The 23,082-nt window shown below is 47.2% G+C and overlaps 1 protein-coding gene across 7 annotated transcripts in view; it reads left to right on the forward strand.

Annotated features, from left to right (window-relative positions):
- The window catches only part of RUNX2 (RUNX family transcription factor 2), a 326,243-nt gene that overhangs the window by 220,276 nt on the left and 82,885 nt on the right, over positions 1 to 23,082 (forward strand). For 4 of the 7 annotated variants that reach the window (XM_047858044.1, XM_047858045.1, XM_047858049.1 and 1 more), the window contains one exon: positions 605 to 4,935. The exons of the other annotated variants lie outside the window; for them this stretch is intronic. In XM_047858044.1, the coding sequence (XP_047714000.1) occupies positions 605 to 1,083 (479 nt within the window). In that variant the 3' untranslated portion in view covers positions 1,084 to 4,935. Of the gene's footprint in view, positions 1 to 604; positions 4,936 to 23,082 lie in introns of those variants that run through there. 7 annotated transcript variants of the gene reach the window in all.

A 23,082-nucleotide genomic window follows, 5' to 3' on the forward strand; every position in this document is an offset into this window, starting at 1 on the left:
ATCTGTTACTAAGATGAAGAATAAAACAAGATTATACATTATTTTAAAAATGGAAAAGAAGTAATAGGAACATGTTAGGGTATCTTTTTGAAGTTCCTTCATTGGTGAAGGGGCCTTGCCAAGAGTACCAGTAACAAAACTGATCACTTTGGGGTTTCTTTATGTTGGGTTGAGAAAATAAAATTAGGTTGAGTGACTTAGTAAAAATGTCACTTTCAAATATCTGAGGTGCAATGAGAAATGAAAAGAGAAAAAACAAAACAAAACCAATGAGGATTCAGTCTTAAAGTCTGAGGAGTGAATCTATAATGAGCGGTGTTGGGTTGGTTTACACGTAAGACCTAGCACACATTTGGGCTTTTTTCAAGGGGGTGAAGAACTTAAGGATACGTGCCGCTAAGACGGTAAAGTGGAAAAAAAATAAAAAAAGACTGTCTAGTGACCGGTGCATTTGAAGGTCTGTTTGTGGCTTTGCTGTTCCTTTTTGGGAGGCTAAAGTTTCTTGTTTTTGTTTTTTTTTTTTTTTTCTTGTAACAATTCTCTCTTTATTTTAATTGATATTTACAGACTTTTTTCCCCCCCCATCTTCTGTTATAATTTTTAGGTGCTTCAGAACTGGGCCCTTTTTCAGACCCCAGGCAGTTCCCAAGCATTTCATCCCTCACTGAGAGCCGGTTCTCCAACCCACGAATGCACTATCCAGCCACCTTTACTTACACCCCGCCAGTCACCTCAGGCATGTCCCTCGGTATGTCCGCCACCACCCACTACCACACCTACCTGCCACCACCCTACCCCGGCTCTTCCCAAAGCCAGAGTGGACCCTTCCAGACCAGCAGCACTCCATATCTCTACTATGGCACTTCGTCAGGATCCTATCAGTTCCCCATGGTGCCGGGGGGAGATCGGTCTCCTTCCAGAATGCTTCCGCCATGCACCACCACCTCGAATGGCAGCACGCTATTAAACCCAAATTTGCCCACCCAGAATGATGGTGTTGACGCTGATGGAAGCCACAGCAGTTCCCCAACTGTTTTGAATTCTAGTGGCAGAATGGATGAATCTGTTTGGCGACCATATTGAAATTCCTCAGCAGTGGCCCAGCGGTGTCTGGGAGCCGCATCCCAAATGTATCGATATATACATATATAGAGAGAGCGCATATATATGTATATCAATTAGCTATCTACAAAGTGCCTATTTTTTAGAAGATTTTTCATTCACCCACTCAGTCATGATCTTGCAACCATAAGAGGGTAGACACTGAGAAGCAGAAGGCCCAAGAGAGACAATCGTATTCAGGTTTCAGATGGTTTTCTATGTAAGACGTACTTTCACAAAGGAAAAAGGTATTTTTGTTGTGTTGTCGTTTGGCCTGTTATCATAAATAACCCGTTCCTATGCCAATTCAGAGAGGTGGACTCCAGGTTCAGGAGGAAGAAGAGCAAAGCCGCTTCCTCTCTGTGCTTTGAAACCGCACACCCTCACGGTTGCAGCTGTGTATGGACCAGTGCCCTCTGCAGACCAGCTTACAAAGCCAGTCGAGGTGCACGCGGAGGGCAAAGAGGTAGAATGGACGCTTCCCGCATGGTGCGATCCATTCAGAGTAACTGTTCCAAACTGCTCTCAGACTTACCGCAAGTTCTCGTACGATCTGTTTGGTTCAGTTTTGTTGTTGTTGTTGTTGTTGTGTTCCTACTTTTAAGAAAGCGACTCCAAAAATACTGATCAGGATAGATGATTTTATTTTACTTTTTTGTACTTTTTTTGTTTCCTTTTCCCATTTAACCAAAAAGAAATCCCATCCTTCGATCCTTACCCCCTTCTCCTTTCTCCTTTTATGCAAAACTGAAAATGGCAATACCTTATTATAGCCATAATGGTATAGATAGTGTTTGTGTTTGGCTGTGTGTTGTTTTCTTTTTTTTTTTTTTAAATTATGAATATGTGTAAAATCTGAGGTAACTTGCTAACGTGAATGGTCATATAACTTTAAAGATATATTTATAATTATTTAATGACATTTGGACCCTTGAAACATTTCTTAGTGTACTGATGTGTTGACTTCGGTCTCTAAAAGTGCTCTTTATTAAATAACAAATTTCTTCAGTGGGCTAGAGCCATATCTGAAATATTGCTAAGCAGTTTCAGTTCAGGCACAATGTGATTTTCAAAAATACGTCCATCTCCAAATATTTTAGATGTAGCTTGTTTTTGTGACGTATGAAGGAAATGTTATGTCTCGTTCTTTCAGATCTTTGATCGCCTCTAACACAGCTTTGCCTTTTAAAGCAATAATTGGGGATTTAAAAACCAACTCTTAGCCCTTTATCTCTTATTGTTGCCCTTTGTTAGCATGAAATGCTGGAGTGATGTGGTTTCCTAATTTCTTTCAAATAACAATGACTCTTGTCATACTAAAAAGACAAGCACAAGTGAATCATGGAACTGCAGAAAAACGTTCTGCCGTTTCATAGTTAAAGCAAAACTCTAAATCGCCAGGCTTCACAGGGAAGACGTAGCAGGCGGCCGCACTTGTGGCTGAAGGGTCCATCAGGATGCACTTAGTACAGGAAAGGCCAAATTGTCCCGGGGATTCTTAACCCACCGGCCTTGCCAAACAGAAAGTCAGGAGAACCCAGGCCTGCCCTCCCCGAGGCCCCCGCCGGCAGCTCTCCACGGACTCTGCCCTTAAAGGAGCAGATTCAGTCATTGTCTTATGGGGGAGCGGGTCATCTGAAGTAGCAGGCAAGCTCCAGCAGGTAGCTGACCTGAGAGAATACCTGGCCTGTGGGGAGCCACAGCCAACCCTTTTGCGTCAAGGGAAGGCAAGGTCATGTGGAGTTTGGGATCTTAACTACTGTGTATGAATCTGATCGGAAGCCCTCCTGTAAGATGCACTTTGACCGCTCCTGGCGACCACGTGGCAGATTCTCAAGCGGGAATCCTTAATCCAAGCCAGGATCATTCGATGACACCACCGGGCAGATCCCTGCCTGGGCTCCCACAGGTCCGGGCCCCTTCCTTTCAATTCGGTGCCCCTCTGAACAGAACTGTGTAGAGATTTGCCTCCAGCGCCTAGAGACCCCCTGCTCTGTCGTCCTGCCGCAAGCCCGCTTCACTGGCCGCCAGGCCTCGCAGGGCAGCGTGGGGGGCCCCGTGCTTCTCGCTGGGCGCCTCCCTTGCAATCGCCCCGACTCCTCCCAACCAAAACCGAGGGCAAAACAAAACAAAGCAAAACGAAACTCTTTGCCTTCTAAAGGTTGTATACCAAGTATGCTTAGATAAATAAGCCACTTTTCTCTTAACTAAGATGGCAGTAGTAGCTGATACTATTTATTGTTTGTGTGTGGTAGCTTGAAGCACGACACTGTCCATTTATTTGTAAGTGTAAAATATGTGTGTGTGTTTCAGCAGCACTTAAAAAAGCCAGTGTCTGGTTACACATTTCAATTTTAATTAATTGACCTAAAAATGTTACCGCCGGTGCCAGCTGTACCCTATTTAATAAAAAAAAAAAAGGTACTATATTTGTACATTATTTTTTAATGTTAAAAGGGCTTTTTTAAGTTTACAGTACACATACTAAGTGACTTTAGGGATGCTTTTGTGTTGAAATGTTATTAGAGTGGCTGCAGGCAGCAACCCAGAAACACTTTAAAAGTTTTTTTTTTGTTTTTGTTTTTGTTTTTGTTTTTTTTTCCTTGGGAAAAATTCAAGCACTTGTCCCCTCCCTCCAACCACTCCAAAGGGGTAAGTCACATTTCTTAGATCAAATTCTGCCCTTTGTCAAAGCCTGGGGGTTAAAGTTTTCTTTTTCGTTTCCTTTTTTTTTTTTTTTTTTTTAACTGAACCCTTAATTTGCACTGGGTCATGTGTATGATCTGTGATTCGAAGACCAAAGCAAAGCCTTACTACTGCTCCTACCGTGAAGCCATGTAGTAGCCAACGCTCTGTATTTCCTTCAGGTTAAAGGAGCATGGTTCTTGGTAGCGCCAACGTTGCTGGAGTTCACAGCGTGGCCCACACAGACACGCTGATCTGTTTGAGTTGTCTCACAAATTGTAACCTCTGCCAGGGCCCCCGAACAAGTACCACAGCGTTGGTTTTGGATGAGGGAAGTGACCTCCAGCCTGGAACCGAGAGAGACGCAACAGATGAGCTATGGGTTACTCTGTAGACAGTCTCGCCCCACCGGGGCTTTTTCAAAGGAAGCTGAGAAATCCACACCGTCAGGGACCATCCGTTGCAAACTCAGAGGGGACGAGATGTGTGCGCTGGCTTAGAGTTCCCTCCATTCCCAGGAAAGGAACGGACTCAGAGTCTAGGTTAATGCATGGAAACACAGAGCATGAGCGAGAACAGGAGTTATTTCTAGGATATTCGAAAGAACAATAACCAATAAAATAAAAGCGACTCTTCCAAACCTTGAATTTGTTGTTCTTAAAAAAGGAATGCATTTAAAAAATATTTTCTGTGTGAGAATTTTTTAGATGTTTGTTTACTTCATGTTTACAAATAACTGTTTGCTTTTTATGCAGTACTTTGAAATATATCAGCCAAAACCATAAGTTACAGTAATTTCTTAGGTATTCTGAATAAAATTCCATTTTTTCTTTTTGGATATGCTTTACCATTCTTAGATTTCTGTGGAACAAAAATGTTTGTAGCATTTTGTGTAAATACAAGCTTCTCATTTTTATTTTTTTCCAATTGCTGTTGCCCAAGATCTGCTTTCCCTGCACATATTGTACAAATTCTGGTTTGTCCCACAGGCCATGATTGTGGATGAGTTTACTTTCAACTTCAAAGGGACTATTTGTATTGTATGTTGCAACTGTAAATGGAACTATTTGGCATTTTTTTTTCTCATGATTGTAATATTAATTTGAAGTTTGAATTTAATTTTCAATAAAATGGCTTTTTTGGTTTTGTTATGTGTGTACATTGGGTCTTTTCTCGGCCGCGGCTCCATTCTCTAGTCTAACGCCTACTCCTGCCTACACCTGGGCACTTTTTGGCCGTGGGACTTGCCAGGGCCGGATGAGAACAGAGGTCTATGTTACTGGTGAGAGGTTGAAAAATCTCCGTGAGCGCTACCTTCTTCTTTTGTCCTACTCCTACAGGGGCGTGGGTGAAGGATCTAGCAGTGAACTAACTCACTTCCCTATCAGCCTGTGTCTGAAGGAAGGAGCGCTCACCCCATCCTTCGGTAAAGCCCCTTCTTCTATCTGCGGGGCCAGTCCAGATACAAAGACAGCTGTCTCGATGGTCCTGTGGGTCTAATCTCTGGGCACATGAACAAGGGCCCACAAGTGAACCCTTGGCTGTGGTCAGATCTCCAGCAGCCTGGCCATAGCCGGTAGTCTGTTTTCCTTCCCACGTCTCTCTTGGGTTCTTAAAACAGAAAGTCAATCAAACCTCAAGGGTAAGTAAAAATGGGCCTTGGCCTGGAGAGCTCTAGCCTCAGAAAAATTCTACTAGCGAGCATAACTATAGTTTGGAGTTTTTTTGTTTTTGTTTTTTTATGGGCCATAGTCTGTTTTTGGTAAGTCCCTCCCCTTCGATAAGGTTGAGGGCCTGGGGTAGAGTGGTGGCTTTATGTCCTGTGCTGTCTGTCCGCCTTAGCTTACCACAGTTCTGCAGAGATGGTCAGGCCCTGGCCGGTGGCCCACATGATGCTAAGAGGTAGAGAGGCCTCCTTTGAGATCTGCTCATTCTTACCTGTTTGACATTGTTTTCTGAGAAATCTTGGAAACAGCTAATTTCTAAGACTAGGAGACATCCTGAAAGCACTCCGGTGACACCTAGGCTGGGGAACTTGTTTGCAACTCTTTGAAGCTGTATACTTAGTTATCCTTTTAAATTAGACATCTGTGTCGTTTTAAAAGGCCTTGCATGACAGGTGGGCACAATGGCTTTCGCACTGTCTCTGGCTTTGTCCAGCAGCATGGTTTAGGGCAAATCGCTTTATTCCTCTGGGTCTCAGTTTTTTGGTTTATGGAGAAGCATTGGGCCAGATTTTGGCACTATTGACATTTCAGGCTGGATAATTCCTTGGGGTGTGTGTGTGTGTGTGTGTGTGTGTGTGTGTGTGTGTGTAGGGGGGCTGTCCTGTGCATTGTAGGATATTTAGCATCTCTGGCTTCTACCCACTAGATGCCAAGAGCACTGCCCCAGTCATGACAATGAAAAACGTCTCCAGAATGTTCCCTGGGAGGAAAACGTAACCCCCCATTGAGAACCAGTGGGCTAGAGGCTATCTTTAAATTCTTAGGTCGGGCTTTCTTGACAGAACTGGTGTGAGAATACATTGCTCATTAAAACAGGCTAGCCAGGCAGAAGACGGCGGGGCTTCCCAGAGATGGATGTGTATCAAGCCTTTCCATCCCTTCACCTGATGGCACCCTGAGGTTTGGCTGTGTCGTGAGGGGGGCTCCTGGCTTTCCCGTCTGCACTTCTTCCCTCCTCCTCACGTTCCGGGCTGTGCAGCCAGGGAATAGCACAGCTGTGGGACTTTGTTAGGCCTGGACTGCTTGGCCATGTTTGTCATGGCTGCTTCTGTTTCTCACTGGAAATGACAGGCGGAGGAAGGAAAGACGTTTCTCCAGTGCGTCTGACCCCTTGTGCCCCCTGCCCCCCAAATATTTAATCATCAGACATTGCTTTGAGAGTGGGTGTTTCCTGTTAACTCAATCCCAGCCGACACTGGCCCAATAAACACCTCAGCTCTCTGTTGCTGAGCCTTTTTTGGCTGGGAAATGGGTATTGCCATGTAAACAGGAAGCCCCCTGAAGTTATTATCTACAGATGCGGTTGAAGAGCCACATGTTTATATTTATGGGATTTGAAAACAGTCTGAAAAGGCAAGGGAGGAAGAAGGGGAAGGCCTCGTTCACGATCGGTGAGTGAGAGCTGGGCCTACAGATCTTCTCTTTCCTGACTTCTCTTTCCTTCTGGAAAACGGGTGGTTAACAATAATGACACAGCCAAAAGCCACAGCCGAGATGGAGGCGCTGGCCTGACTGATTTAAGCAAACAACCCTACCGTGACTATCAGGCAAACTGGACAATCCAGTCAGCTGGCTTTCCCGTCCCAATTATTTGGGAATCATTTTTAGAGACCAGTTCTAGGAAACCATGGTTTAGGGGCATCTCCACAGGGAGGAAGAGGAGGCTTATGAGATGATGGTCCTGTGAAGTCTCTACGTTTTCCCGGGGACAGCTCAACTGACTGCCACGGTTTTAGTGAGCACGGGCCAGCTCTCCGGGAGCTCTCAGGCAAACTCCCGAAGGGGCCGGGAGGGACGCCTTCATGCCAGAGCTGTTGGGGGTTGGTGCAGGGAATGTGCAGGTGGTGAGACAGCCGGTCTGCACACGAGGGCTGGGCACACTGGCTTACCCCAGTTCCTTCACCCACCCCCGCTCTTCCTTTGTTGGCTCTCACCTCAGGCCTGGAGAAGGTGTCAAGGAAAGCCAGGTAGGAACCAACACTTGGATAAATCACGAGCTCTAAACTACGAGCTCTGAGCAAAGGCAAGGGAAGCTCTCCCCAACCTCCCTCCATTCCTGTGCACCCTGAGAAGTCTCTCTGTGATGACTTCCCGGTAGTGGGTATTCGATTGGGAGGCCTTGGAAGTGAAGTTTTTAAAAAGCTATGAAATTAGTAAGGAATTTAACAAAGAAAAGAATCTGCTGGTGATGCCAAGGGAACTACCCTAAGGGGTGTGTGTGTATGTGTGTGTGTGTGTGTGTGTGTGTGTGTGTGTGTGTGTGTCTAAAGGGAGGGAAAAGGGAGGTGGAGGGATGGAAAGGGGTGCCTGAGCAGGGGAACACTGAAGCTCTCTCTCTCTCTCTCTCTCTCTCTCTCTCTCTCTCTCTCTCCCTCTCTCTCTCTCTCCCACACACACACACACACACACACATGCACACATAGACACACACACACGTGCTCTTTGACATGGCATTTATTTGTCTCGGGTGTTTGTTTTCCTCGCAAATCCTACAAAAGAGTACTACCTTCATTCCACGAGTGGTAAAGAGGCAACTATTGTTTTTTTTTTTTTAATGTTTATTTTTGAGAAAGAAAGAGACAGAGACGGAGTGCGAGCAGGGGAGGGGCAGAGAGAGAGGGAGACACAGAATCCGAAGCAGGCTCCAGGCTCTGAGCTCTCACCACAGAGCCTGACGTGGGGCTTGAACTCAAAGACCGCAAGATCATGACCTGAGCAGAAGTCGGGTGCTCAAACGACTGAGACACCCAGGCATCCATCCCCTTGGTGGCCTTTTTTTCTTCCCCCCAGGTCATTCTGTCCCATTCCATAGTTAATAATAGAAAGGGAAGAATTACCCTCCACCAGTCATCCTTAGAAAGAAATCAAGACCATAGAGCAAAATGCTAAAGGGGGGGCGGAAAGGAGGTGGGAGTCTGGGGGGACAAGCAAAAGTTCTTCCACACAGGCCCCTCAAGGTGTAGTCTTGCCTGCACAATGTTCGGTGAGACCAGAACACAAAATTACAACCAGGCGTCATGTGGCCTGTACTCCCGAGGCCTTAGACATCTGTCCCGGAGCACCCAAAGTTCCAGTGTTAGCTGGGAGGTGGAAAATGGAAGCAAGACACAGTAGTCTTGGTGGAATTAGGAAGTCCAGGATATGGGGGCAGAGCTTTGGGGGGCTTTGAGAGACCAGAGTACCAGGAACTTCCAGCTGGGTGATGGACTGGTGTAAATGTGTGAATTTCTTCCTTAAAAATAAGCAAAAAAAGCAAACGGCAAAACCACGGGACACGCATAACCGTGGGAGAATTAATATAACGGTTTTAGGATTTACATCTCCTTTGACATCATTTCCTTCCCAAATTAGGTCATTTATTTATTGATTTTTTTTTTTTTCTAACTCCGTCCACCTCTGACCGGGCAACAGCTCAGGCGAGTTTCACTTTCTGTTTCTGAGTTCCTCTTCGTTTTCCTGCCCCCCAAAGAGAGGAGCCTTGGGTGGCATCATTATGGTCTTTCGGTAAGACCTTAGCCCCACTCTGTCTTCCCCTACAGTCATTTCATATTTAAATCTTGAACGTCCCAGTGACCTTTCTCCTTTTTAGCCTTGTGCTTGAAGAGCCTTTTTGTGTGCGGGTTTGGGGGCACAGAAAGTTTGACTCCTTATCAAGATCTTATTAGTGGTTTCACAGATGAGAAGTACAGAGATTATCATTGAGTCTAACCCTCCACCACAATTTCTGGAACATAGACTGTGCGCTCAGGTTTTGTAGGGCAGGGTGGATGGGCCCACTTCCCCCTCCTCGTGGGCATATGGGAGGGAAGGGAGCGAAGGATCTCGGGAGGGAGGCAAGTGCGGAACTTTCTCAAGGAGTTAAGTGGTTAATAGGAACTCAGTTTTTTTTTTTTTTTATTGGCTAATAAAACCTCCCAGGGTTTTTCATATTATATGGTTCCTTCAGGCTCCCAGCCCGATGCTTAAAAAAAGAAAAAGGCGAAAACAACAACAAAAAGCTGGAGCCTAAATACCAATGCCTTCCTAGTCTTGTTTACTTTTTCATTTCCGCAGTTGTAAAAAAAGAAAAAAATTCCTCTGGTAGTTCAATTTTATCACACGGCAGGAGCGGATCGGTGTTTGAACAACTCCAGTGATCCCTGCCTCCCAGTGGAAGGAAAAAGTCCGCTCTGTGTCTCTGGTTGGGAAAAAAGGAGACCACGATGCAAATGATGGATGCATCAGGAAATTTTGAAATGAGAGCCGCCGGGGGAGGAGGGAGAGCAGATATTGAACTGAAATACATCTCTGGAATCCTGAATGCAAATGATCTCTGTCCTTTTATTGCCAGTGGTGCTGTTCTCCCAACAGAGCAGGATGTTCTTGTTTTTAATAATAGCCAGACCAGATGCTAAATTCTCTTCGGCAACGTGCTGTATAAGTGAGAAGGCAAACAGCTGATTCCTGTTAAGATGAACACCAGGAGAATAAGCCAGAAAGTATGAGAATTCTCTGGAGGTTTTTGCTTTGTAAACCCCTGTTTGGCAGAAAGATCACAGAATCCGGACTGAAAACACAGTGTGTGCCCTTGCACCCGTTCCCCATCGGAGCCGCTTGCTGGGGGCCTGTGAGCCTCCCGCCTTGGCCAGCCACCCCTCCCCTAAGTTAGCCAGGGCACTGGCTCACAGGTTCCCCAAGGGGGAAGTCGGAAGCCCCGAGCCCTTTGGCTTTCAATGACTGTAGAAAAATACTCATCAATAGGAGGAATTTTTTACTTGCTCCTTGCCATAGAAAATAGTAAAATCCTGAACAGGAGCCAATAACTTTAAAATGGCATCTTTGTTCCATCTTTTTTCACTCCCTTCTTCCCCCTGTCAGAGTCTATAAAATCTCCCGGTTATTATTTTGTTTTAGAATATGCCACACATGTAAGATGCTGCTTTCTTCTTTCCCAGGGAGCTGCCAGAGCCAGAGGCGCTGTGGGGGCTCTGGGGGGGCCCCCCCGCTGGCCAAAGCAGACAGTGACCAGGCTGCCCCCTGCTGCTGCTCAGGTCTCCACAGGATGCCGGCTCTTGGCTTCCCCAAGAGCAGGGGGAGCACAGAGCCCCTTGGGGCTTTGCTCCCAGGCCTGCAGGAGGGTAAGGGAGAGAGAGGGAAGGGATGCGGGGAGCAGGTGCAGAAGCTCATCGTAGTTCCAGAAAGTCCCCTTTGTCACCCTTCCTCTTGGCATCGTCCTCCTGAGCCCACCCCTGTGATGCACAAGGGCATGCCAGCTACCCATTCCTCGTGATTTTCGTCTTCCATAGCTGTCCCCAGGGCTCACTTGGCCCAGGTCTCCCTGGGATGAACGTCCTGGGGAGAAAGGAATGGAGACGGAAGATGATTTACCTCCTTCCCCCCTACGATGGCACCGAAGGCCATTCATTGTTTTAATTTCCTTTTGGAGACAAGTCATATTTGGTACTGGTGGCATGATCAAGTAATAATGAGAACACAATATTTAACTTTCACTGCACGTTGGACTACGAGCCTGGTGTTTTGCTCGGTATTTCACGTGTCTTACGTCAATCTTTCCAGCAGCCTGTGAAGAAGTTAGTACTGTTTCTATCTCTGCTTTTCTGGTGAGGAAACTGAAGATCAGACTTGCCCAAGGTTACACAGCTATTAAGACTCAAGCCTCAATCTGCCAGATTCCAAAGACCATGTTCCTTTAGACACACCCTCCTTTATCATCTGCATAATGAGAACTAAATGAGCTAATGAGATAGGAGCAAGCCTTGCAAAGTGCCTTGCACAGAATGGACAGAAAATAGACGGTACCTATTATTACTCATAGTAATTAGGGTGATTGTTTTAAAAAGTGTAAATAAAATTTTCAAATAGTTTGAATCACAATAGAGCTGGAGCACCAAGTGGAACAACTTTTTAGAAACTATTATTTTGATGGTTAAAAAAAAAAGGAATATCTTTCTATCTATTTTATAAACTTTTTCTACCGAGCCACACGGCCAAGTTTGGCAATGGGCTTACCACGGGCTCCTTCCCTGAAGGAACTCAGAGACATTACATCACATAAACCATAAATATAAAAGACATCGATCGATACATTCAGAACAGAAATGTTGGCCCTACCCGGACCACGGTGCTTCATCTGTAATCTCTTTTAAGATTTTCCATTTAGGTGTATTGAGTTGCATGTGAATGCTGCCTACCGATAAAAGGCATTATTGAACTTAATGTTGCAGCATTGGCTTCACCTAACAGGAGAAAGGCCCAAGCCAAGAAATCTCTGACAGCTTCAACTCTTACCTTTCTGGGAGTGGCTTTGGGGTCCTCCTCACCACCTGACGAAGGGGCAGCACCCAGGGCCCCAGTTTCTGAACTGGCATCCCTAAAAGACAATGCTGTGTAGTGGGGACAGTTGATCAGAGGCCCAAGGCTTGAGGAAACCCAGCTGCCGCCTGGGATGGGACACTGGTGTGTGCCAAGTTTTGCACACTTGTACACAGCCTGGAGGAGCCTGGGAATGGGGCGTCCGCATTTCGTGCCCTAGATCATTCAAATCTCTTTAACCGAATAGGTAGGGCTTCTCTCCAATTCTCTTAAAGCATTTAACAGACTATTTCCTTAAATCCACTTGATATGGAATTAATATCCCACTTAACTGAAATCCCAGAGAACAGAAATGAGCTCTCTCCCTGTCACCCACTCTGCCTTCTTTTTGCAGATATTGACTGGACACCTACTGTAGGCAGAAAACAATATGCTGGGAGGCTCACCACCACTAAAAAGCATACGGGAAGGCATCTCGGTTTAACTGAATGCATCCCACTAAGAGATGTCGGTCATGCCGTTCTTTATTTAAGCAAATCCATGAATGCTTCAGATTGCCAACAACAGAGATTAAAAAGTTAGCCATCAGTTTCTGGAGAGAATTTAGATAGTTTTGATTTCTGCTTATAGCCAATTTCATTTCCCATTTCTCATTTTCTAAAATACTCAAGTATTTGTAAGGTCCTCGGCATCTATATTTAGTCATACAGGCCTTTCATTTCCACCACAATATATGGGAGGCTTGGTGTTTAAAAAGTGGGTGATTTTCATATAGTCCAAGGGGGAGGGGCCGCTCTTCCATTTTCTCTTCCCTGTTGTAACAGCCATGCAGCCAACTGTGCATTAAGGGGTTGAGTGGTGTTTTGCCAGGGGGAAGCAGAGAGTGGCAAAAAGATCTGGGTTCCAGATCCTTAACCCCTACTAACTTAATGTGTGACCTTGAATGAGCCACTTAACCTCTCTTGACCTTCTCCTTAATAGTGGACAATAATATATTACCTGCTAGATGGTATGTTAAGGGACCACGTTGTAACTCTTACCTATAGATTTGGAGTGGTTTTTAGAGTGGGGAAATTATGAGCAGTTTTAAGAGGTGCAGCTAGAGTCTGCCTAGCATTAAGAGAGAGAATGAGGTCCATTGTTCCTCACAGAATTGGCAAAGATGGCCATTTTGTAGAGGGTGAAGAAATGGAATCCCAGAGAGGTCAAACCACTTACGCAGGGTCGCCCTGTAAATAGATGAGGGGAAGTCAAGAGTTGGACATCTACTTCCAAGTGGTTCCCATCCTCGTTCTCTGCAAGAGACACTTCCTTCCCTTATAATAGCATCTTCCGTATTATCCTTTCATGAAGCACTTACCCTTCATTACTTTGCTAGTGTTTATGATTTTTGATATAAACTTTTGATATAAACTCATGCAAGCTGATTCTCTTAAAAACTTCGTGTACTCGTGTAAATTGGTTTCCAGCATACTGATCCCACACCATGCTCCAGCTAACCTTATTGCAAAAGACCTGTTGGGTACTGCTTCGTCAGAGAAACCCATCAATGGTTTCTCAGGCCTGACTTAGTGACCGAGACATTTAGTCTAAGAGCGTCAGTGCCGTTCCTTCATGGACAAAGATGACCCATCTGTTGGCGACACACTTCAGGTGGATTGTCCCTTAGTGGACAGGTGGCCCCCTTGCCCTCACTGCAAAGGGGGGATGTTATGGCCTTGTTGTAGTCAAGGCCTTTCTAGTTGCCATTTTGTGGGCTGGCTCTAGAGCTGAGGCCGTGCAATCTTGACGTCTTTAACACACACACTATCTGAGCCACCTAAGCAAATGAAAAGAGAACAGCTAATCTTGAAAATAGAATTTTCATCCCAGTTTTACCTTTTATGCACTTAGTTACCTATAACGAGTGTCTCTTCAAGTTGAGAGATGCAGAAGGCAACCCGTTCCCATGGGGCAGTGATGGAACACACTGGTATCAGCGTCGTGTTATCGGATAAAACTTAGAACGTAGTTCATCATCCGACCCCTGTTTAATGATAGACATAACCTTATCGTGCCAGGTGGTTATCCCACGAGCGCTAAGCCATGTCTGGGGCAGAAGGAGATGGGGGCTGGGAGAGGGAGACTTTTCAGCTTCCTTCACCTTATCCCTTGCTAGACAGAATATTTTGGGAGAGTTATTGCTTTGCTTCACCATCCCCGACTGGCATCTGACCGTCAGGGAGGGGCCGCATTTTTATTCATTCAATAAGTACTAGAAATGACGGAACTGAAAATGGATGAGACACATCCTTACCCTCTAGAAGCTTACCATCTGCTCAGAGAGACAGAAAAATAATCTCGTAAGTGACGATACAGGGCATCGGTGCCATCGCAGAGACGTGAACCAAGGGCTCCCCCCTCGCCCCCCAACCCAAGGAGGCAGCAACTCCTGGCCAAGGCAAGAAGATGACACTTGAGCTGGAGCTGGAAGACTGAGCAATTCCTTGCCATTCTGGGTCTGCGGCTGAGCCAGCCCCAGCCCCACATCCACCCTAAAGCGCAGGCCCTGGGAGTAGGCAGACCCCTCGCCCCAACAGAGATCCCATGTATGGCTCTCCAGAAAGACAAAGAGCGAGACAGTGGCTCTGGGCTCTGTGGTGTTCCTCAGCACACGAAATCACACGCCCACTGACGAGACGAGGAAGAGGGACTCCAAGAGGTTAGAAGGGTGCGGTCTGGTAAGCTATGTCGGAGCCTCTGTGGGACATGAGTCACACTTCACAAAATCATATTCGACATTAGGATAATTAAAAACTAAAAGAAATGCCTACGCCATCCATATATGTATCAGGAAGGAAAATGTGAGATCTTAATGTCTAATAAAAGAGGGTGTCAACATAAAGAATATGAGAAGTGACAGCATAAAATATCAAACTCTCAGATACACTCTATCCAATTGCTTGCTCAACATCTACCACTGTGTCTGTGTTCACTGGAGTCTTGATGAGACAGTGAGGGCCACATTGGCACATGGGCCCTTTGGCAGTCAACAGGGAAGGGTGATGAGTATAACTGGGTGGGACAAATTTATGCTCTGGATGGCCTCATCCTCCAAGAACTGAGTGAGAGCCATGCCTGTGACCGACCCTAAGTCAAACTTGAAAGCAAAATCTTGGGGGTCTTCTCTCCCCACACCTCCAGACCTCTCCACTGGAGGCCCGCCTTGGACTGTGTCTCTCCCCAAGCCCATACCAACTAACCCTGCACCATGGGCCTCCCCTTTTATAAATGAACTTGCCCTGACCCTCACCTTTGAGCAGTCAGTGTATTTGCATTTCAAGAGAGGTTTTCTGGAACCGCTAAAACCTTGCTTCCAAAGCCACATACCCTGCTCCGAGCAGAGGAACCTTCCTGGGGATGCTTTTTTGACATCCCTCACATCTCATCCTGGGGTGGGGGGGGGCACTGCTGCCTTCCTTGCTCAGCTAAAAGCCAATCCTTATTTCTCTCTCCTTCTCTCTCTCTTTCTCTCTCTCTCTCTCTCATGACCAAGTACCTTGCCCAGACAGACCCTGTCTGTTTGAGGTAACAGGGTAACAGGGTTATTCCCGCCCTCAACCACCATAGGTTGGGGTCAAATGAGGAAGTGTTCTGGTTCTGCCCGAAGCTCACTTTGGGGGCCGTGTGTTTATTTCTGTCTCTGCAAGAGACAGTTTATTGATTAATGGAATCTTTATTAGGGTTATTAGGACGAATAAAACACACGCACACACGCATAAATCCATCGCTACCCCTCCCAAGCTCCTGGCTGGTGAAGCGAGTTCTATTTCCAGCCCTGACATCTTGCCAGTTTGTCATCCTCCTTCCTGGCCACATCAGGTTCCATCGGGTTTGAGTTTATTGGCTACACGGAGGAGTTTATGTTGTCATAGAAATTAGCCTTGATGGGCAGGGATATGGCCAGGGGATCAGGAGAGGTCAGCAGCCTCGTGGTGTTGGCACGGCTGAGATGTTAGGGGGCCTGGAGCCCTCTCCAAGAAAAATCAAAGCTGGCTCTTTGCAGCAGCAAACGAGTGCAACGAAACACCCCAGAGGGACGGGAGCTTGGACGTGATTGTGAGCTGTCCAGACCCCATTCCCCCCCTTCCCCCCTCCCCCCTTCGCCCCAACCTTCCCGGTGCCCCCCAGTGCCAAAAATCCTTCCCCGTGCAATGGAGGCAGGGCCGGGAGGCCCGAGGTTAAGCCTCTCTCTCCTCCAGTTCGTGGTTAGCTTTCGTAGGCTCTTGGCCGTTTGACAAAGTTGGATAATAATTCAATATTTCTCACTGAAATACTTGACCTTATTGTTAGCTTTTGTGACAAGGGGAATTTAAGGGAGCTGCAAAAATGCAGGCAAGTGTGGCTGAAAAAGGCCAGGGTATGCCACTGAGTAGTGAACAGTTTCTTTTTCTGACATCTATAAAATTTAGGTGAAAACAGGTCAACATTGATGTTGGCAAATGGGAAAGCCAGTTCTATTGTTAGCAAATGAGCTTCAGATATAAATGTAAGTCTGGTTCAATCAAAACCACGTTTGGTTTTAGACACCAGTGATGTGCTTTCTATTAAAAAAAAAAAAAAGAGGGGGGTTATTTATTTAGACACACAAAGCAAAAATATATTTTGGCCCAAAGGGTCCTTTTCCGAGTATCAAATCAACTTGTTGAAGTACGAGATGGGACTTCTTTCGTTTTCCTTTTAAACTTGTAGGGCACACGATCCCAGAATTCTCTCTTCTCTTTATTTCGAATTGGCAAGGGCTGTTGAAGATTAAAATCGTATATTAAGAAAATCCTGCATTGCCTGATGTAGGGACTTGCTGGAGACTGCCAGCTGGTGGCTGAGAAAGATATAAAGTTATAAGATTCAAATATATGGCTCCCCAGGTTTGGCCTGAGTGTTACAGTCATTTTTATAGGCTCCACTCAGGAGTCTCCTAAGACATGTACGTTTGAGCTCACAGAGGAGGAACGTAGGAGAGGTTCCGTCACTTGCCAAATCCAGATTATGGAAGACCGGTTAATTTTAGCCTACTGGGCAGGCTTGCCGATCTTACTTTCCCTTTGTCCTTGGACCATCCGAAGTCCTTGTCCTGCGAGGAGCTGGAACGCAGCCTCCCACTAGCAGATGAGGTCCGCGGTCAAAGGTGCGCTGGTCGATAGGGCTCTAGAAGGGTTTACTCTTTTCTCGGGAAGTCTTTTCTCCTTCTTCTTCTTTAAATCGAGGTGAAATTCACGTAACAGAAAACTCACCATGTTGCAGTGAACAGTCCAGTGGCATCTCGTGCACTGTCATTGTGGTACAGCTGCTACATTTCATCACCCCAGACGCAAACCTTGTACCCATTAAGTGGTTGTTCTCTACCCCCACCTCCAGGTTCACGTGTGAGTGCAAGTCGGTTAGCTCGGGGTTCCCACCGAGTGTCATTTTAGGGGCTGTGTTTCCAAAAGGGGCTGGGAAGGGAGTGTTTCTAGTGGGGAGGGGTGGAGGCCTGGGCCGGGGGTCCGGTGGGGAAGGGGAGAGACAGCATCTGGAAGCCCCTGGTACCCCAGAACCAGAGACTTGCTGCACTTTCTGAGGCTGACTTTCGGTCTCCTGCTGAGGTGATGATCCCTTTAAAATTCTCGGCATTCTCACCCTGCTTCCCCCAACGCTGGCCTGCCTGGGTCTAGGAGGCATTTTATTCCTTTAATTTGTGTTGGTAGGCGTCCAAGTCTGGCACCAGGCAGTCCCCACTCGGGAAGCCGGGAGGTGGTGGAGGCTCACCCAGGTCTAGAAAGGGAGCTCTCCCCGGGATGCTAACTGCCAGCTGTCTCCTTCAATACACATCATCCTGCTGGATAATCATTTTCAAATGGCAAACAATAATAAAAGCTTTCCTCTATTTTGCTTCCAAGTGTCAACGTATCTACACAGGCTGTAGATGTGTGCGTGTGTGTGTGTGTGTGTGTGTGAATTGTCTGTCTGAGAAAAAAAGGACGTTTGGGAAGCGTTCGAGTATGCTGGGGAAGGCCGGGAATTGCCTCAGGTTGCTTTCCACTGGGGGAGGCCGACCTGGAGTGTGCATCAGAGATAGGACTGGAGTCTCAGGTGACTTAAGTTTTCCATATGTGTCTGGAAGGAGTTTGCAGGGTCTGTCCCGAGTCGAGTGCCCTGTGACTCTAGCGACAGCTTACAGCGGAGAATGGGATAGGAGAGCGGGACCCAGGGGCCAGATTTGGCTGCTGAAGCAAGTGACTAGATCCTGAAAGAAAAGTCCCAAGTCTTCGACCTCAGCAGGTGGGTGAGGTTGATGTCCCCTCAGGGTGCACGTGTGTTCTGGGGCTACACAGAGTCTCGGGTCTCATCTTGACCCCTCTTCCTGGAGTGTCTAGTTTCCGTAAAGAGGTTCTGGTAGGGGGAAGTTAGGCTACTTAACTGGTAAGTAACTTCAGCCATTTTTTAAAAAAATTATTTATTTTGAGAGAGAGAGAGAGAGAGAGCAGGAGCAGGGGAGAGGCAGAGAGGGAGGGAGAGAATCCCAGGAAGGCTCTGCACCACCAGCACAGAGCCCAGCATGGGGCTGGAACTCATGAACCGTGAGATCGTGACCTGAGCCGAAATCGGGAGTCACACACTGGACTGACTGAGCCACCCAGGCACCCCAGTTCTACCGCTTTTTAATGTTAAAATGCAGATGAATAAATTATGGAATATAACACAAAATTCACAGGAGTTGTAGAGATGAAACAAGACTTTGGAGAAATCTTCCACTTGTAGGAGGGTACCCTGGGCCAAACTTTGGGTTTGCTCTCTGTAGTCAGGTGGCAGTAGTGAAAATAATTGAGAAGTCCTGTCAGCGTTCACAGCATTTTTCCAGAGGCCTGTGGAGTAGCTGGATCTCGTAGAATTTTCTCCGCTCGCACCCTACCCTTTCACTCATGCAATTCTGTAGCCTCTGACAAGCCCCAGGGCCCCCTCCCTGATGAGGACTTCCTTACCATTCGTCCCAGCATCTGTAGTCTGCACCAAGAAGGCATGCTCTAATTCTCACACTCTTTCAGTTCTCTGTTTCTGCCTAACACCCTCCACCACAACGTAGTGGTTTAGACAACAGCCATTTGACTGCTCACGAGTCCGTGGGTCAGGAATGCAGGCAGGGCTCAGCGGGGTGGTTCTGCTGAATCGTCCGAATCCTTCCCCAGCACAGGCTTCTAAGAGGCACAAAAGCGGAAGTTGCACGTCGTTGGAGGTCGCCCTTGACAGAGGAGATGGGCAGAGTCGCTTCCGTTGTGTTCTGTTGGCCAAAGCCAGTCACAGGGGCCAGCCCAGAGCCAAAGGGGAGAGGAAACGGACCCCCAACTCTTAACAGGAGAAAGGACAAAGGATTTACAGTTATCTTCAAACTACCATGTAGAGTTGACATCCAGCCTGTCTGGCTTTGAAGCTTGTGACCTTATCTGCTCTGCAATCGTTCCTCTTGGATATCACAGTCCTGGATGACCCCTCGAGGTGCCATTTGTAGCGAGACCTGGTCAACCCTGGGTGGTGATTCCAGGCATCAATAACAGACGTGTGAGAAGAGATTTGGGGCACGAGGCATCTCCACACAGGCAGAACCCTCTTCATCAAAACACAAGTGTAAGAGGCATCCTGGTCATGGAGAAGTGCATGCCTGGCAGCGAAAGCTGAGTCCCTCATATTTTGTAGAAGGGGTCGTTATACGCTTGCTTGAGTCCCGTGGTGAGTGGAGTATATGTCCCATAAGCCAGAGCTGAGGAGTTGCGGGACTCTTGTTAAGGGGAAAATGGGAGCTCACACTACTCAACAGTTTCGAGATCTGCACGGGAGAGCTGGGTGGCAGGATTCCTCTAGACTTGCCCAGGGCACCTGGGGGCAGTCGGGCTGGGAGGGCTGCCCTGGTTGCCCTCAGACTCCGCAGGGTCCAAGAGCCACCCTTCCAGGAAAGCAGAGAAAGGCGCTATTGTTTCTTGCCACTTTAAGGAGCTGATGACAGTACAAAGGAATGCAGTGAGGACCCTCCCTCCTAACAGTGGAGGATTAGAGACTGAAGAACCAGACGCTCAGCCTCTGGGCACAAGGTGTGGGAAACACTGTGGGGGCAGAGAGGCGAGTGAGCCTTTTCTGGAGGGGTAGCCATGTTGATTTTGGAATCCTACCCCTCCGCCTCCCAGCTCCTGAAACCTCCATGTCACGGGGCCTTGGTTTCTTCATGTACCAACCGGGGATGCCGGTTCTTAGGAAAAAAAATTCTTTTGAGGATTAAATAAAATAAATAGAAGGCCTAGCATACTGCTTGCCACACGGTAAGCACTTAATAAATATTAACTTCTTTCTCTCCAAAATGTTAGAAGACAGACCTTAGACATCATTGAAACCAATTTGTGAACGACCAAACCGAGGCCTGGAAATATTAAAATAGTGTGTTGAAGCAACATGTTCATGAATCCCTATGTCCTCCTCTTGGCTCAGGGCTCTTCCTTCTGTCCCACGGACGGCTGAGTCCCTCTAAGGACCTAGAGCGCTTTTCATCACCGCCACACTGTGACTAAAAATGGCTGCCTTTTGCCTTTTTTCTGGGGTAGAGTGCTCTATGTGACCCTGAAGAACATGGGGCTGATCAGAAAAGAAAATGCTAGCAAAGCATGAAAACACAAGAACAAAAAACCCCCACATGCAGGGGAGCCTGGGTGACTCAGCTCGATAAGCGCCCAACTTCGGCCCAGGTCACGATCTCACAGTTCGTGGGTTTGGGCCCGGCATCGGGCCCTGTGCAGATGGCTCAGAGCCTGGATCCTGCTTCAGATTCTGTGTCTGCCTCTCTCTCTGTCCCTCCCCTGCTCGCACTTTGTCTCTCTCTCTCTCAAAAATAAACAAACATTAAAAAAAAAATTTTTTTTATAAACCAAAAAAAAAAAAACCCCACCACATGCAAATTCAATGCGAACTTGGTTGAATAAAGACATCCACTGAAATCACACTAGCAAGTCCTTGCTCCTCTATCAATTTCTTTTTCACTTAAAAAAAAAAAAGAGTGATTTTCAAAGATCAGAGTTCACAATGACAATAAAGTGAAAAATAAAGTGTGCTCCTCCCTGCCTGCCTCCCCTCCCCCAGGGGTTCTACCGCAGACAATTTTTATGCCTGTCCAGCATTGTCTCCCCTTCATCAATGATCAACAGCTCCAACCATGCAGGTCCTCTGATAGGGCATTTCAGTCTGTGGGATTCAGTTTCCCAGAGAAGCTGGGACTCAGGAGGCTTGGAGTTCTGTGAGACACTGTGCTGGGGCCCCATCATCTGTTACTGAGCAACAAGTCGCCCCCAAACTTAGTGGTGCAAGAGAAGAACACTTTATTATGCTCTCAGATTGTCTGGAGAAGGCACAGCAGGAATGACTTGTCTCCACTGTAAATGTTTGTGGCCTCGGCTGAAAGACTGCAAAGGCTGGGGGCGTCTTTGCTTACATGTCGGGTGCCTGGATGGGCTGGGCAAAGGATGGTCTTCGCTGGGACTGCCTCCCTCCAGGAGGGCCTCTGCATGGCTCTCCAGCACCGTGGCCTCTGCGTAGTTAGGCTTCTAACATGGCTGCTTGGGCTCTGAGGACAAGTGTCCCAGCCACCCTGGTGGGGGCTGCAAGGCCTCTGGTGACATAGCCTCAGAGGTCACATGGTGTCACTTTCGCCATACTCTATCGGTCAAAGTGGTCACGAGCCCACCCAGATTCAAGGAGGGGGCCCTACCTCTGAAGGGAGAAACGTCAAAGACTTGGCAGCCATGTTGTTAAACTGTCACATCCGGTGATCTTGCTTTCCGAATGCCGAGAGCCCAGCATCTGAAGGATTTTGGTGCTGCTTCTAGAAGAGAGAGGCAATCTAAGAGGTGAGACTTCGACATTTGCTGAATTTTCATTTGCCACACCTGAAATGTGGGACCACAGCACCTGCTTTTTAGCTGGAGTGGGCCTGCCCCGGCAGGCACTAAGGTCTTCAACTTCACCCAAGGGCCTGTGTGGGGATGAGCCAGACTGCATTTTTTTCCATCAGCTGCAGAGGAAAGGCCAGTGCAGGGAAATCTGAGGAGCTGAGCAGAGGGAGTTGTGGCTCCACTTTGAGAGGTAGTTGGGCCGCACCCTCCAGCCTGCCCCCCCACCTGTGTACATACCCAGAAGGAACATCGTTTGTATTGAATCCAAAGAGGAGTCTTTGAAGGCCTCGGAGATCTTCAGAGCAAAGTGCTGGGTGAGGTCAGGGCATTCAGGAGGCCTGAATGGAGGGAGGGAGGCTGGGTGTGTGCCAGCCCGGGCTGCTTGAGGCCGAACGTAGCTCCAGTGATGTCCCACGCATGGCTAGGCAGCCGAGCAGTAGTGTGGCCTGAGGCAACAAACACGAAGCAATGTGCTACCCCCATTTGCTTGTGCTCCCGGCATGACGGGGAAAAGTTGAGAGTTCACGGCTTGCTCTGGGCTGGCACTTTGGATCATTAACCTATTTCATTTAACCCTCACAGTAATCTTATGAAGCAGGCGTTATGGTTAAAAGACTGAGGCTCAGAGAAGCGAAATATCTTTTCTAAGGTCACACAGCAGATAAGAAGGGACACTGGGATCCTAAAAGGGCAGGTCCCATTGGCTTCTTCAAAATCAACATGGCCACAGGGCAAGGAGGCCATCCCCTTCTCTCCATGTCCTCCAGGCTTCACTCCATTCCACACTTTCTCCTTTGCACGAAACCACAAGATTTCTATCACCAGGCTTCTTGATGCTTGCAAAACCAAATCCCTTCACGACGAGGGCCAAGAGGGAGTTTTCTCCAAAACATAGTTGAAGAAATGCCTTGGAGCTGCGCTGTCCAATACAGGAGCCTCCAGCCACATATGACTGTTTAAATGAAACTAAATGAAATTAATGAAATGAAAAACATTTAAAATACAGTTCTCCAGTCATGCTAGCCACATTTGAAGGGCTCAATTTGAAGAGCCACATTTGAAAAGCTGCAGGTGGCTAATGGCTTCTGTATTAGAGGGCAAAGGTGTAGAATGTTTGTATCGCAGTGGACAGTGCTGCCTTAGAGACTAACTCGAGGAAGAACCATATTTTTGTAGCTTGTACTATTGCTAGTTTTATTAATACTTGCAGTGGTATTCATCGAGGTGTTTATTTTGTCCCAATCTCTCTCAAAGGTCAAATAATAGACCATAGCTTTGTAGTACTTCACCGCTTTCCAACTGCGTTCACA

This window comes from Prionailurus viverrinus, chromosome B2, assembly GCF_022837055.1.
Source record: "Prionailurus viverrinus isolate Anna chromosome B2, UM_Priviv_1.0, whole genome shotgun sequence".
In the NCBI taxonomy this organism is placed as follows: Eukaryota; Metazoa; Chordata; class Mammalia; order Carnivora; family Felidae; genus Prionailurus; species Prionailurus viverrinus.